The sequence below is a fragment of the Melanostigma gelatinosum genome (genome assembly GCF_949748355.1).
Source record: "Melanostigma gelatinosum genome assembly, chromosome: 1".
NCBI classification, from domain to species: domain Eukaryota; kingdom Metazoa; phylum Chordata; class Actinopteri; order Perciformes; family Zoarcidae; genus Melanostigma; species Melanostigma gelatinosum.
The window spans coordinates 16,689,989-16,707,084 of record NC_136634.1 but is presented as its reverse complement, the minus strand read 5'-3'; the positions used below and the strand labels follow the sequence as shown (position 1 = coordinate 16,707,084).

The window sequence follows — 17,096 nt, the reverse complement described above, 5'->3', positions numbered from 1 at the left end:
TCTTGCCCCCCTTTCCTCCAGAATGATGCCATTCTACAACAGCTGGCGATTATTTTTAGTCACTGTTTTGGCCCAGCACCTCTTCCAGCCATCCCTGGGATGAAGGCAACTCTTTCAGCACAGTTGGGTAAGAAAACTATGGTTTTAAATAGATATTTGTTTGCACCATAATGCTCTGCATTCGCAATACCTACGACCTCATTCCAGGATTGCGTCGCCGATTCTGTAATATGTGGGTATGTCCCACATACATGGGTTAAGCTGATGCCAAACTAATTGGACGAGGTTTTAAAATCTATATCTCAGTGCAAATTAGTATTTGAAGTAATACTTTTCTAGAGATACAGTAACATGAGTGAAAAGGCAAAATCTTATCACAAATGGTTAGCTTGATACACCTTTCCATTCATACTGTATGCCAGGTGTGAGGCCCTTGACACAATCACAATTCACCTACATTCAAGACCTTAATAGGGGTCAGTGTAATATTGGACCGGTGGTCAGACGGGCTGGGAATGGAGTTGTAAGAAGGCATTTATCTGTTTTCCCACAGACCCTCATTTCCTGAATAACCAGGAGATGTCAGATGTGACGTTTGTGGTGGAAGGGAAACCGTTCTATGGCCACAGAGTCCTGCTGATCACAGCTTCTGACAGGTGAGTCCAGACAAGTTCCCACCGGACAGAATGATACATACTTGAAGACGGTGAGCATTTAAAGAAAAAAGAAGAGAAATCCCAGAGGGTTTTGACAAAGATGTTTGTGTTCTTTTAGATTCAAGTCTCTGCTGGCATGCTGTGGACCAGATGGAAGCCCCAACAAGAAGATTGAGATTAGTGACATCAAGTACAACATTTTCCAGGTAACAAATATACTCAAAAACACGACCCAAAGTATTTATTTTTTTGTGTGTGTGAGACACAATATTGATGGACTGAACTGGAGATAGATGTACTGCATATGACAAAACATGCACATTATTTAGTTCAACTACGGTACTGTTTTCTAAATAAGGCCTTTGACCTCTCTACAGATGATGATGTCATACCTGTACTGTGGAGGAACAGAGTCGCTGAAAACTGTTGTGCCTGATTTGCTGGAGGTGAGAATCACTCAACAGATACAATACCGGCTATCTGAGTAGTTGTATGAAACTTTTACTTGTTAGAAATCCCAGGTTTCTTCAGTTATACATGTACTATAACATGCATGGGACACGTGTGTGTGTGTATATGGGACACACAACAGCAGCTTCCTGCCCAGCTCTGCCTCTTCACACTGTTTTTCTGCAATGTACTATATACACAGTGACACCTCATGAATGTTTTGTAAATCCCTTAAATGTGGTGCATATGCAATGTTTATTTTGTGATGACGCAAATCCCCAGTTAAACCATCAGATTACATTTATTTATCTGATGCCTTTAACCACATTCATCCATGTGGGTACAACCCCAAAAAATGCCAACCCTGTTTAGAACACACTGCAATTACAATCCATTACAATAGTCAGTCTGTTGCGTTGTAAATCCGCTTGTCTGCACAGCAACACTATTTACTGTCGGTCACGAATGTTTGACAAATTGTATGATTTCATCCGTAACCATCATTTACAGATATGTGGTTTTGATCATTTGGAGACTGTTGAATATTCGTAATCAGTGTTTATATGTCTTTATAAATAAGCAAGTAACCAAATTACAGCCCAAACTAACTGACTTGTCTTTTACTGCTGTATCACTTTTAAGACATTTGCTTGTGATTCATCCTGCAGTTGATGTCTGCTGCTAGTCTGTTCCGGCTGGGGGTGCTACAAAGACACTGTGAACTCATCTGCTCTCAGCTCATCAACCTGGATAATGCAGTCAGCATCTACAAAACAGCCAAGGTGACACACACACACAGACACCCATTATGTGAACTATTCGAATAGCCAACTGTATTATACAGCAGCTCTATATGCCTCTTCAACTATGGTGACTCACGGAAGGGAAATGTTTTATGTTAAAATGAAAAAAAGATCTTTCATTAAAAAACTTTATTCAGTATAATAAGTGAGAGAATTCTAATTTCACACATAAACCGGGACAATTCGATTGATGGCACAAAAGACCATGTTACATGATAAATGTCCTGAATTCTACACTGGAAAGCAGCACGGTTGACACTTTACAATGAGGCAGACACATAACGTTGTCCTCTCTTTTCCCAGGCCCATGGTTCATTGGAACTGAGCTCATTCTGTGAAGGTTACTTCTTGCAGCAGATGCCTGCTCTAGTGGAGAAAGAGGGCTTCAGGGGCCTGCTGTTGGGACCCCCCGCGGCCCGACAAGGGAACAACTCCACTTCTTCGCTGCTTCACACCCGGGGAGAATCACTCCTTGAGGAGCTGGAGGCCACCCTGGCTCAACGACTACGCTCTCTCTGCGTCACCTCCCGAGTCTGAGGAAAGAAGACAGAAATAAGGATGTTGAAGTTTCATCTTATCACTGATACAGGATCAGATGTTAAAGACGCTGTTTAAATGGTTTGAGTACCGATGTTTTCTTAGTGACACCTGATCTTATCTCTGGTGACAAGCAACTTTCATAGTGATGTGACACTGGGACACAGATCAGTGAGTTATTCGGTAGCAGTTAGACGCTCTGTGGACAATTCAGCATTTCATATTTTCTGCCAGGCACTCCATCTTGAATTTATTGCAGTGTACAGCATGTTCATGATGAAGAAAACTGGTCAATGTGATGTTTTTTCCAAGGCTCTGGAAGCTTAGCCGAGAAGCAACAGATGGATGTAACAGGTGGGAACTCTGAATTATGAAACACTGCTGCCCTCTACTGGACAAAACTGGCAAAATAAACCATTTCATTGGAGGATTGGGATCCAGGGCACCCGCCTGGTTCTGACTGAAGCTATGTGACAAATAGACTGAATCAAGTGGGGCAGCCATGCTGGACTTTTGGCTTTGTCCTGTTTCGACTAATGATGCAGAGTGGGAGTGCAGAGGTAGACTTGGTGCCTCCAGTATTGGTCTGAACTTTGGCTGAACAAATGTATTTTTATTTTCTATTTTTTTAAAGTTATCGGCGAAACAAAACACTTAAGAGTGGGATGGACATTTTCTATTTAACGAGAGAAAAAGATGAGTATTTAATGGGGTGTTTCCTTTTTATTTTGATTTTAATCCAAGCAAATTATTAATATTATTGATGAAAAGTTGCTTTTGTGTAGCTGTTGTTTTTCCAGGTACACTCTAACAGTTAATTAAGCTTAATGCTTGATGCCGAGGTTTAATGCTTCTACACAGGTACAGCAGCAATGTCCAACATGGGATTTTGAATACATTAAGTCTGTTTTAATGCTGAACATTGTAATAAAACCGGTAAACAAGCTTGGTCAGTTTTACTGGTACACACTATTCCAAATATTTCACTGCCATCTGTTGTGTGGGTTTGTGTAGACTTACCTGAAATCCAGTACGACTCAGACTTGCAAATGCAAAGATCTACAGAATAAAAGTCATTATATTTGCAATAAGAAAAGATGAAATGAAACACCTTTGGTAACATTTTATTTCAAGGTCATCATAAGCACATTCATAAGGTTAAAATGTATTTATAAGGCTGGAATGTATAAGTTCAGCATTCATATTGCTTTATACCTCCATGTCATAGTGTTTGAAAGAAGAATCTGATCCCTAAATTACACAGCACATTATATAATTAAGACACATATACAGTGAGAACTGATCTCACTTAACCTTTAACTAAAATGAAATCATAAATTTCTGTAGGATAACCACCCGGCTTTATCTTAAATAAAGTGCTGGACGTCTCAAAAAGCTCAAACTAAGAATAGATATCCGCACACTTAGATCTAAGCAGAGTACACCACGGACAGTTCAAAGGCAGGATGTCTCATTATGTTCAGAGACCGTGACGATTCTTAAAAGCGGCAATGTGAAGCGTCACTACGAGACAAAGCACACACCTTTTGAGCAAACTTAGCCACTCACAAGAGCCCAATATGATCAGAATCCTAACACATTAATTCACTGCCCAACAATGATGTTAACAGAGGAATAGAGCTGAAACAAATGGTCACCACAGATAAAATCCTTGCACACAAATTTCTCATTTTAGAAGAGAATAATATACTATCATGGTTTTCTTGGTTGACATCACTTTACCCTGAATGAACTGAATTTAAAGCTGCAGGGCAATTCAGTGACAGTCATTTTTCTGAAATGAAATACTTTATTTTAAGGACCACATTTTTCAAACGCATTCTGTTATTTAATTTATTCTTAAATGCAGCACTTACTTTACTTGAAATGAGAGAAGAACATGTATTTATTTTTAGATTATCTATTGTTTATAATTCAGCTAGTATTTGCTGGTTGGTTTGTAAAAAGTAACTGTATTGATAGTCGAAAAAATCATCAAAAAAGTCATAGTATAGCATGTCGAAAAAAGTCATAGTATGTCGAAAAGTCATAAAAAAGTCATAGTATAGTATGTCGAAAAGTCAGTCATAGTATAGAATGTTGAAAAAGTCATAAAAAAAAATAGTATAGTATGTTGAAAAGTCAGTCATAGTATAGTATCTCAGAAAAAGTCATAAAAAAGTCATAGTATAGTATGTTGAAAAGTCATAAAAAAGTCATAGTATAGTATGTCGAAAAGTCATAAAGTCATAGTATAGTATGTCGAATAAAGTCATAAAAAAGTCAGGGTATAGTATGTCGAAAAGTCATAAAAAAGTCTGAGTATAGTATGTCAGAAAAAGTCATAGTATAGTATGTCAGAAAAAGTTATAAAAGTCATAGTATAGTATGTCGAAAAGTCATAAAAAAGTCATCGTATAGTATGTCATGAAAAGTCATAAAAAAGCCATAGTATAGTATGTTGAAAATTCATAAAAAAGTCATAGTATAGTATGTCAGAAAAAGTCATAGTATAGTATGTCAGAAAAAGTCATAGTATAGTATGTCAGAAAAAGTCATAGTATAGTATCTCGAAAAGTCATAAAAAAGGCATAGTATAGTATGTCAGAAAAAGTCATAGTATAGTATGTCAGAAAAAGTTATAAAAGTCATAGTATAGTATGTCGAAAAGTCATAAAAAAGTCTTCGTATAGTATGTCAGAAAAAGTCATAGTATAGTATGTCAGAAAAAGTCATAGGATAGTATGTCGAAAAGTCAGAAAAAAGTCATAGTATAGTATGTCAGAAAAAGTCATAGTATAGTATGTCAGAAAAAGTCATAGTATAGTTTGTCGAAAAGTCATAAAAAAGTCATAGTATAGTATGTCGAAAAGTCATGAAGTCATAGTATAGTATGTCGAAAAGTCAGTCATAGTATAGTATGTCAGAAAAGGCATAAAAAAAGTCATAGTATAGTATGTCAGAAAAAAGTCATAAAAAGCCATAATATAGTATGTCGAAAAGTCATAAAGTCATAGTATAGTATGTCGAAAAGTCATAAAAAAGTCATAGTATAGTATGTCAGAAAAAGTCATAGTATAGTTTGTCGAAAAGTCATAAAAAAGTCATAGTATAGTATGTCAGAAAAAGTCAAAAAAGTCATAGTATAGTATGTCAAAAAAGTCATAGTATAGTATGTCGAAAAGTCAGTCATAGTATAGTATGTCAGAAAAAGTCATAAAAAAGTCATAGTATAGTATTTCGAAAAAAGTCATAAAAAGCCATAATATAGTATGTCGAAAAGTCATAGTATAGTATGTCATGAAAAAGCAATAGTATAGTATGTCGAAAAGTCATAGTATAGTATGTCAGAAAAGTCATAGTATAGTTTGTCGAAAAGTCATAAAAAAGTCATAGTATAGTATGTCGAAAAGTCATAGTATAGTATGTCAGAAAAAGTCAAAAAAGTCATAGTATAGTATGTCGAAAAGTCATAGTATAGTATGTCAGAAAAGTCATAGTATAGTATGTCAGAAAAAGTCAAAAAAGTCATAATATAGTATGTCGAAAAGTCATAGTATAGTATGTCAGAAAAAGTCAAAAAAGTCAAAAAAGTCATAGTATAGTATGTCGAAAAGTCATAGTATAGTTTGTCGAAAAGTCATAAAAAAGTCATAGTATAGTATGTCGAAAAGTCATAAAGTCATAGTATAGTATGTCGAAAAGTCAGTCATAGTATAGTATGTCAGAAAAAGTCAGAAAAATGTCATAGTATAGTATTTCGAAAAGTCAGAAAAAGCCATAATATAGTATGTCGAAAAGTCATAAAGTCATAGTATAGTATGTCAGAAAAAGTCATAAAAAAGTCATAGTATAGTATGTCGAAAAGTCATAAAAAAGTCATAGTATAGTATGTCGGAAAGTCATAAAATAGTATGTCGAAAAGTCAGTCATAGAGTATGTCAGAAAAAGTCATAAAAAAAGTAATAGTATAGTATGTCAGAAAAAAGTCATAGTATAGTATGTCATGAAAAAGCAATAATAATAATATGTCGAAAAGTCATAAAAAAGTCATAGTATAGTATTTCGAAAAAAGTCATAAAAAGCCATAATATAGTATGTCGAAAAGTCATAAAGTCATAGTATAGTATGTCGAAAAGTCATAAAAAAGTCATAGTATAGTATGTCAGAAAAAGTCATAGTATAGTTTGTCGAAAAGTCATAAAAAAGTCATAGTATAGTATGTCGAAAAGTCATAAAGTCATAGTATAGTATGTCGAAAAGTCAGTCATAGTATAGTATGTCAGAAAAAGTCAAAAAAGTCATAGTATAGTATGTCAGAAAAAGTCATAGTATAGTTTGTCGAAAAGTCATAAAAAAGTCATAGTATAGTATGTCGAAAAGTCAGTCATAGTATAGTATGTCAGAAAAAGTCATAAAAAAGTCATAGTATAGTATTTCGAAAAAAGTCATAAAAAGCCATAATATAGTATGTCGAAAAGTCATAGTATAGTATGTCATGAAAAAGCAATAGTATAGTATGTCGAAAAGTCATAGTATAGTATGTCAGAAAAGTCATAGTATAGTTTGTCGAAAAGTCATAAAAAAGTCATAGTATAGTATGTCAGAAAAAGTCATAGTATAGTTTGTCGAAAAGTCATAAAAAAGTCATAGTATAGTATGTCATAAAGTCATAGTATAGTATGTCAGAAAAGTCATAGTATAGTATGTCAGAAAAAGTCAAAAAAGTCATAGTATAGTATGTCAAAAAAGTCATAGTATAGTATGTCGAAAAGTCAGTCATAGTATAGTATGTCAGAAAAAGTAATAAAAAAGTCATAGTATAGTATTTCGAAAAAAGTCATAAAAAGCCATAATATAGTATGTCGAAAAGTCATAGTATAGTATGTCATGAAAAAGCAATAGTATAGTATGTCGAAAAGTCATAGTATAGTATGTCAGAAAAGTCATAGTATAGTTTGTCGAAAAGTCATAAAAAAGTCATAGTATAGTATGTCGAAAAGTCATAGTATAGTATGTCAGAAAAAGTCAAAAAAGTCATAGTATAGTATGTCGAAAAGTCATAGTATAGTATGTCAGAAAGTCATAGTATAGTATGTCAGAAAAAGTCAAAAAAGTCATAATATAGTATGTCGAAAAGTCATAGTATAGTATGTCAGAAAAAGTCAAAAAAGTCAAAAAAGTCATAGTATAGTATGTCGAAAAGTCATAGTATAGTATGTCAGAAAAGTCATAGTATAGTTTGTCGAAAAGTCATAAAAAAGTCATAGTATAGTATGTCGAAAAGTCATAAAGTCATAGTATAGTATGTCGAAAAGTCAGTCATAGTATAGTATGTCAGAAAAAGTCAGAAAAATGTCATAGTATAGTATTTCGAAAAGTCAGAAAAAGCCATAATATAGTATGTCGAAAAGTCATAAAGTCATAGTATAGTATGTCAGAAAAAGTCATAAAAAAGTCATAGTATAGTATTTCGAAAAAAGTCATAAAAAGCCATAATATAGTATGTCGAAAAGTCATAAAAAAGTAATAGTATAGTATGTCAGAAAAAGTCATAGTATAGTATGTCAGAAAAAGTCATAGTATAGTATGTCGAAAAGTCATAAAAAAGTCATAGTATAGTATGTCGGAAAGTCATAAAATAGTATGTCGAAAAGTCAGTCATAGAGTATGTCAGAAAAAGTCATAAAAAAAGTAATAGTATAGTATGTCAGAAAAAAGTCATAGTATAGTATGTCATGAAAAAGCAATAATAATAATATGTCGAAAAGTCATAAAAAAGTCATAGTATAGTATTTCGAAAAAAGTCATAAAAAGCCATAATATAGTATGTCGAAAAGTCATAAAGTCATAGTATAGTATGTCGAAAAGTCATAAAAAAGTCATAGTATAGTATGTCAGAAAAAGTCATAGTATAGTTTGTCGAAAAGTCATAAAAAAGTCATAGTATAGTATGTCGAAAAGTCATAAAGTCATAGTATAGTATGTCGAAAAGTCAGTCATAGTATAGTATGTCAGAAAAAGTCAAAAAAGTCATAGTATAGTATGTCAGAAAAAGTCATAGTATAGTTTGTCGAAAAGTCATAAAAAAGTCATAGTATAGTATGTCGAAAAGTCATAAAGTCATAGTATAGTATGTCGAAAAGTCAGTCATAGTATAGTATGTCAGAAAAAGTCATAAAAAAGTCATAGTATAGTATTTCGAAAAAAGTCATAAAAAGCCATAATATAGTATGTCGAAAAGTCATAGTATAGTATGTCATGAAAAAGCAATAGTATAGTATGTCGAAAAGTCATAAAAAAGTCATAGTATAGTATGTCGGAAAGTCATAAAATAGTATGTCGAAAAGTCAGTCATAGAGTATGTCAGAAAAAGTCATAAAAAAGTAATAGTATAGTATGTCAGAAAAAAGTCATAGTATAGTATGTCATGAAAAAGCAATAATAATAATATGTCGAAAAGTCATAAAAAAGTCATAGTATAGTATTTCGAAAAAAGTCATAAAAAGCCATAATATAGTATGTCGAAAAGTCATAAAGTCATAGTATAGTATGTCGAAAAGTCATAAAAAAGTCATAGTATAGTATGTCAGAAAAAGTCATAGTATAGTTTGTCGAAAAGTCATAAAAAAGTCATAGTATAGTATGTCGAAAAGTCATAAAGTCATAGTATAGTATGTCGAAAAGTCAGTCATAGTATAGTATGTCAGAAAAAGTCAAAAAAGTCATAGTATAGTATGTCAGAAAAAGTCATAGTATAGTTTGTCGAAAAGTCATAAAAAAGTCATAGTATAGTATGTCGAAAAGTCATAAAGTCATAGTATAGTATGTCGAAAAGTCAGTCATAGTATAGTATGTCAGAAAAAGTCATAAAAAAGTCATAGTATAGTATTTCGAAAAAAGTCATAAAAAGCCATAATATAGTATGTCGAAAAGTCATAGTATAGTATGTCATGAAAAAGCAATAGTATAGTATGTCGAAAAGTCATAGTATAGTATGTCAGAAAAGTCATAGTATAGTTTGTCGAAAAGTCATAAAAAAGTCATAGTATAGTATGTCGAAAAGTCATAAAGTCATAGTATAGTATGTCGAAAAGTCAGTCATAGTATAGTATGTCAGAAAAAGTCAGAAAAAAGTCATAGTATAGTATTTCGAAAAGTCAGAAAAAGCCATAATATAGTATGTCGAAAAGTCATAAAGTCATAGTATAGTATGTCATGAAAAAGCAATAGTATAGTATGTCGAAAAGTCATAAAGTCATAGTATAGTATGTCGAAAAGTCATAAAAAAGTCATAGTATAGTATGTCAGAAAAAGTCATAGTATAGTTTGTCGAAAAGTCATAAAAAAGTCATAGTATAGTATGTCGAAAAGTCATAAAGTCATAGTATAGTATGTCGAAAAGTCAGTCATAGTATAGTATGTCAGAAAAAGTCAAAAAAGTCATAGTATAGTATGTCGAAAAGTCAGTCATAGTATAGTATGTCAGAAAAAGTCAGAAAAAAGTCATAGTATAGTATTTCGAAAAGTCAGAAAAAGCCATAATATAGTATGTCGAAAAGTCATAAAGTCATAGTATAGTATGTCATGAAAAAGCAATAGTATAGTATGTCGAAAAGTCATAAAGTCATAGTATAGCATGTCGAAAAGTCAGTCATAGTATAGTATGTCAGAAAAAGTCAGAAAAAAGTCATAGTATAGTATTTCGAAAAGTCAGAAAAAGCCATAATATAGTATGTCGAAAAGTCATAAAGTCATAGTATAGTATGTCATGAAAAAGCAATAATATAGTATGTCGAAAAGTCATAAAAAAGTCATAGTATAGTATGTCATAAAAAGTCATAGTATAGTATGTCGAAGTCATAAAAAAGTCATAGTATAGTATGTCGAAGTCATAAAGTCATAGTATAGTATGTCAGAAAAAGTCATAAAAAAGTCATAGTATAGTATTTCGAAAAAGTCATAAAAAGCCATAATATAGTATGTCGAAAAGTCATAAAAAAGTCATAGTATAGTATGTCAGAAAAAGTCATAGTATAGTATGTCAGAAAAAGTCATAGTATAGTATGTCGAAAAGTCATAAAAAAGTCATAGTATAGTATGTCGAAAAGTCATAAAGTCATAGTATAGTATGTCATGAAAAAGCAATAGTATAGTATGTCGAAAAGTCATAAAAAAGTCATAGTATAGTATGTCAGAAAAAGTCATAGTATAGTTTGTCAAAAAGTCATAAAGTGATAGTATAGTATGTCGAAAAGTCATAAAAAAGTCATAGTATAGTATGTCGAAAAGTCAGTCATAGTATAGTATGTTAGAAAAAGTCATAAAAAAAGTCATAGTATAGTATGTCAGAAAAAAGTCATAGTATAGTATGTCATGAAAAAGCAATAGTATAGTATGTCGAAAAGTCATAAAAAAGTCATAGTATAGTATGTCGAAAAGTCATAAAGTCATAGTATAGTATGTCGAAAAGTCAGTCATAGTATAGTATGTTAGAAAAAGTCATAAAAAAAGTCATAGTATAGTATGTCAGAAAAAAGTCATAGTATAGTATGTCATGAAAAAGCCATAGTATAGTATGTCAGAAAAAGTCATAGTATAGTATGTCAGAAAAAGTCATAGTATAGTATCTCGAAAAGTCATAAAAAAGGCATAGTATAGTATGTCAGAAAAAGTCATAGTATAGTATGTCAGAAAAAGTCATAGTATAGTATCTCGAAAAGTCATAAAAAAGGCATAGTATAGTATGTCAGAAAAAGTTATAAAAGTCATAGTATAGTATGTCAGAAAAAGTCATAGTATAGTATGTCAGAAAAAGTCATAGTATAGTATGTCGAAAAGTCATAAAAAAGTCATAGTATAGTATGTCGAAAAGTCATAAAGTCATAGTATAGTATGTCATGAAAAAGCAATAGTATAGTATGTCGAAAAGTCATAAAAAAGTCATAGTATAGTATGTCAGAAAAAGTCATAGTATAGTTTGTCAAAAAGTCATAAAGTGATAGTATAGTATGTCGAAAAGTCATAAAAAAGTCATAGTATAGTATGTCGAAAAGTCAGTCATAGTATAGTATGTCAGAAAAAAGTCATAGTATAGTATGTCATGAAAAAGCAATAGTATAGTATGTCGAAAAGTCATAAAAAAGTCATAGTATAGTATTTCGAAAAAAGTCATAAAAAGCCATAATATAGTATGTCGAAAAGTCATAAAGTCATAGTATAGTATGTCATGAAAAAGCAATAGTATAGTATGTCGAAAAGTCATAAAAAAGTCATAGTATAGTATGTCAGAAAAAGTCATAGTATAGTATGTCAGAAAAAGTCATAGTATAGTTTGTCGAAAAGTCATAAAAAAGTCATAGTATAGTATGTCGAAAAGTCATAAAGTCATAGTATAGTATGTCATGAAAAAGCAATAGTATAGTATGTCGAAAAGTCATAGTATAGTATGTCAGAAAAGTCATAGTATAGTTTGTCGAAAAGTCATAAAAAAGTCATAGTATAGTACGTCGAAAAGTCATAAAGTCATAGTATAGTATGTCATGAAAAAGCAATAGTATAGTATGTCGAAAAGTCATAAAAAAGTCATAGTATAGTATGTCATAAAAAGTCATAGTATAGTATGTCGAAGTCATAAAAAAGTCATAGTATAGTATGTCGAAGTCATAAAGTCATAGTATAGTATGTCAGAAAAAGTCATAAAAAGCCATAATATAGTATGTCGAAAAGTCATAAAAAAGTCATAGTATAGTATGTCAGAAAAAGTCATAGTATAGTATGTCAGAAAAAGCCATAGTATAGTATGTCGAAAAGTCATAAAAAAGTCATAGTATAGTATGTCGAAAAGTCATAAAGTCATAGTATAGTATGTCATGAAAAAGCAATAGTATAGTATGTCGAAAAGTCATAAAAAAGTCATAGTATAGTATGTCGAAAAGTCATAAAGTCATAGTATAGTATGTCGAAAAGTCAGTCATAGTATAGTATGTTAGAAAAAGTCATAAAAAAAGTCATAGTATAGTATGTCAGAAAAAAGTCATAGTATAGTATGTCATGAAAAAGCAATAGTATAGTATGTCGAAAAGTCATAAAAATGTCATAGTATAGTATTTCGAAAAAAGTCATAAAAAGCCATAATATAGTATGTCGAAAAGTCATAAAGTCATAGTATAGTATGTCATGAAAAAGCAATAGTATAGTATGTCGAAAAGTCATAAAAAAGTCATAGTATAGTATGTCAGAAAAAGTCATAGTATAGTATGTCAGAAAAAGTCATAGTATAGTTTGTCGAAAGTCATAAAAAAGTCATAGTATAGTATGTCGAAAAGTCATAAAGTCATAGTATAGTATGTCGAAAAGTCAGTCATAGTATAGTATGTCAGAAAAAGTCAGAAAAAAGTCATAGTATAGTATGTCGAAAAGTCATAAAAAGCCATAATATAGTATGTCGAAAAGTCATAAAGTCATAGTATAGTATGTCATGAAAAAGCAATGGTATAGTATGTCGAAAAGTCATAAAAAAGTCATAGTATAGTATGTCAGAAAAAGTCATAGTATAGTTTGTCGAAAAGTCATAAAAAAGTCATAGTATAGTATGTCGAAAAGTCATAGTCATAGTATAGTATGTCGAAAAGTCATAAAAAAGTCATAGTATAGTATGTCGAAGTCATAAAGTCATAGTATAGTATGTCGAAAAGTCAGTCATAGTATAGTATGTCAGAAAAAGTCATAAAAAAAGTCATAGTATAGTATGTCAGAAAAAAGTCATAGTATAGTATGTCATGAAAAAGCAATAGTATAGTATGTCGAAAAGTCATAAAAAAGTCATAGTATAGTATTTCGAAAAGTCATAAAAAGCCATAATATAGTATGTCGAAAAGTCATAAAGTCATAGTATAGTATGTCGAAAAGTCATAAAAAAGTCATAGTATAGTATGTCAGAAAAAGTCATAGTATAGTTTGTCGAAAAGTCATAAAAAAGTCATAGTATAGTATGTCGAAAAGTCATAGTATAGTATGTCGAAAAGTCAGTCATAGTATAGTATGTTGAAAAGTCATAAAAAAGTCATAGTATAGTATGTCAGAAAAAGTCATAGTATAGTATATCGAAGTCATAAAAAAGTCATAGTATAGTATGTCGAAAAGTTATAAAAAAGTCAAAGTATAGTATGTCAGAAAAAGTCACAAAAAAGTCTGCTATGAGAGCAGTGCAGAGAGGCTTCGATGAGGCAAATCATTTTGCTCTTTAGGGATAGCCAATGTCTGTAATTCCTGAACAGCATACATCCAAATAACCTGAAACATCAGAAGCGTTAGTGTGAGCATCACATTTCATAACATAACACAGACAGGTTGAGGGGAGCAGTACGGCTTCCAGCAAGTCGGCCACGAGACGGTGGTGAGAAATGGGTTTGCCAGAATATGTCAGAAAGCCTCTGTGTTTCCCCAGGTCAGACTACATCAAAGGCATAGCGAGAGTCTGTGTAAATATGAACTATTCTGTCGACAGCGTGCTTACAGACTTCTGGAAGAGCCACAGGATCTGCAGCTTGAGCAGGAAAGTGTGATGCCAACTTACCGCTGCACAGAGTGTCACATGATGAGACTACAGCAAACCCAACCAACCCGTCTCCCGTGTCTGACGTGCAGGATGCTAAACCGTTCCCTAACAGTTGTAAATCACTTGGTGGACATGTCTGTGAGGTCTCGCTGTGCAGACCTGTTCAGGAGAAACAACACAGTTATTTAGCTCACCATCTACTGCAGGAGGAAGAAGAGTAGCAGGATTAAGGATAGTACATTGATTCACAGTAATGTTAGGCACATATAATGTAGTAGTCTAATCTAATGTGTGATACAGCATAAGGAACCTTGAGGGTGAGCTCACCATAACCCACAATGCCACGTACCACAGCATGCAGACACAGAACCCAGCTAGACTAGACTAGACTAGACTAACTAGACTAGAGCCCAGCTGGCTCTAGTCTAGTAGAGGAATATGCGATAGGTCTCTGTTCCTCCATGTTCCTGAGTCTAAACGAATGTCATGTAACCGTCCCTTAGGTTTAGGTCGTCCAAGTGTCTGAGCTGACAGTACTGCGCTCTTTATGTCATTAAAGGCATCAGTCGAGGAGTCAGTCCAGGTCAGTTCGCTATGCGCAGAAAGATGTTTACCATGAATCATGGAAGAGAGGAATGCCTCCCTTTCTGAATAATTTGGATCCATTGTCTATACTATGACGTCATTCCTAAAAAGCTCATCAATTGTTTCTTACTTTGTGGTTTCGGCACCGTTTGATTGCCTGTATTCTTTTGGGAGAGAGGGTTTTGCCCTCTGCTGTGATCACATGTCCCAGATATGAAACTTTATCGAGCAAATTGCAATTTGGACGGATAGCCTTGTGACCATTTGCAGTCAAAATATAAGTAGGATAACCGTAATTATAAATTCCTCTAATCTGCATGCCTCTCCTGTGGGGCTGCAAATCATGATGTCATCAACATATCGTAACAAGGCCGAACCATTTTATAAGTGTAAATCAGCCAGATTGTCTCTCACGGCTCTGTTAAAGACACCAGGGCTCTATAATAACCCTGGACCCCGGCTCCAGATTTGAGCCTCTTCCTTTAAAGGAGAAGGTAAACCAAAATTGTGCACATGTACTAAATTAAAGAATGCATTGCAACGGAATAATGGGCCGTGTCTGGAGGGATGAGTGACATAATGGTGTGTGGATTAGAAACTTGAGGTGCTCGCGGGTGCACCGAAGCATTGACTGCTTGTAAATTTTGAACAAATGGTCACTCAGTCGGTTCCCCCATGTATCAACTCAGATTGTGTGGGAGACAGAGAGACAGAGGCAGATGCAGTATTTCCTGTCCAATAAATGTCCATCATACATAACTTCTCTATCTCACTCTCTCTCCAAGTAACACATGTGCTGTGCAATGCAGTGAATCAGCCTGCATGTAACATTCTGCATGCGGTGAATGTTGTGATGCAAAATCAGTGCGGTGTGATGCTCGTACCGCTTACAGACGGTCCTAAAGACAACAGCTCTGTTGGGTCTTATTACATTTGTCTGTATGATTTTTAGGTCTGCTCAATATCAGGCCATCAGGGCCCGATGTCAGGATTATTCCAAATACACACATCAACTATCTTCCTAACTAATTTATCGGGAGGGTAGCAATCAGACAACAGAAATTAGTTTTTTAACTGTGATATAACCTAGTGTACAGGACAAGGGCTTTGTGTACGGCTCACTAATTGGTACGGCTCCTGAGCCAATGGTCCCACAATACCTTCCACTCTTTTGGGAGGGACAGGTGAACCTGAATGTGTGGCTATTGAGTCAACTAAAAATGTAACATTTGACCTTTTTATAGTTAACATAATCGGTGGTAACTTTCTAAACCCTTAATTTCTCATTCTAATACACATGGTATGTGGGTGTTAGCGGTGTTTGTCTAGTTTCTAATGTGTGTTTTAATGTACAAGGTTGTCTCAGTCAGAATCTAAAGTTTACTCACCCTCTGTGTTGTAGTGTGTGTGCGTCCAATGGTCCATCACTGGGGTCCGCCCCGCCGCCTCCGCTCCTCCATCTGATTGTTCAGCCTCCCCACCAGTCTTTCTTCCATGGAGATCGGTGGCAGTCTCTTCTCTGCGTCCGGATTGGCCACATTGATGACACACAAAGTGTTCAGCTGGTGTGTGTCTCAAAGTCTCTGCCCCTCTGTGTTCCTCTTCTGCCCCTGTTGTCTCTGTCCTCTCCTCCTCGCCGGTCATGGCCTGATTCCATTGTCAGCTGGGCATCCTCGGGTTTCACTGACAAACTCAGTCTTTGCTTGTTGTCTGTTGTTGTACTGCTCCTCAGTGTGTTGCAACATGGTTGCAGTATCCCATGTCACACAACTCTCTTAGGTGTGATATATCTCAGGCTGACGGATGACGTAAAAGCCTCTTTACAAAGTCCAGTCAGGGCTGTCACTGCATGGTTATACTCCATTGTCGTATACAACACACTGCAGGTCGATTACGGCTGGTGCGAATGCCGCAGATATTTTATAATAACGCCCAAAGGAGGTCAAAGTTCTCTTGCATTCTGTGAATTTGCTCTTCGAACTCTCCACGAGTCATGGCTTCTTCTTCACGTCCTCTTTCTCTGTTGTAATGTCCTCTTTGTCTCGCGTTCAGATAATCCAAATTCATATTGTCATCAATGTTCATTGACGGGCTGTAGTTGCGAGCGTTGACTTGGTGCCCATAGATGTTGATGAGTCCTTCTTGTTCATCCTCGGAGTGCTGACTGGTGGGTTTTTGGCTGTAATGTTGTTTGTGCCTGGGGAGCATACAGCAGCGGCGTTGCGGAGACCAGATCAGGATCCACTCGACCATGTAAAACAAAAACAAAAACAACAAAACCAAAGTTCAGCAGTATATTTTCCTTTTCTATCAGTTGTATGTCTTATTCAAATATATTTGTTTCTTTCTTTACCTCTTGGACATTCCTTCATCTGTTTCTGCTTTACCTTGTCCTCTTTGCTCCAGACACGGTTTGAGTTGATCCAATTTTTGTCGTAGGCTAAAGTTGCCTTTTCCAGGGAACCCCAATTTCGTCCATTTTCCAATTGTTTGGCCGTCTGATTA

At 34.1% G+C, this 17,096-nt stretch overlaps 1 protein-coding gene across 1 annotated transcript in view; it reads left to right on the top strand.

Annotated features, from left to right (window-relative positions):
* Positions 1–3,382, top strand: part of abtb2b (ankyrin repeat and BTB (POZ) domain containing 2b) — a 42,757-nt gene extending 39,375 nt beyond the window's left edge. The window contains exons 12-17 of the mRNA XM_079280326.1: positions 22–127; positions 554–656; positions 775–862; positions 1,034–1,102; positions 1,775–1,888; positions 2,213–3,382. Of these exons, the coding sequence (XP_079136452.1) occupies positions 22–127; positions 554–656; positions 775–862; positions 1,034–1,102; positions 1,775–1,888; positions 2,213–2,446 (714 nt within the window). The 3' untranslated portion in view covers positions 2,447–3,382. The remainder of the gene's footprint in view (positions 1–21; positions 128–553; positions 657–774; positions 863–1,033; positions 1,103–1,774; positions 1,889–2,212) is intronic.
* The last annotated feature ends 13,714 nt before the right edge of the window (positions 3,383–17,096 follow it).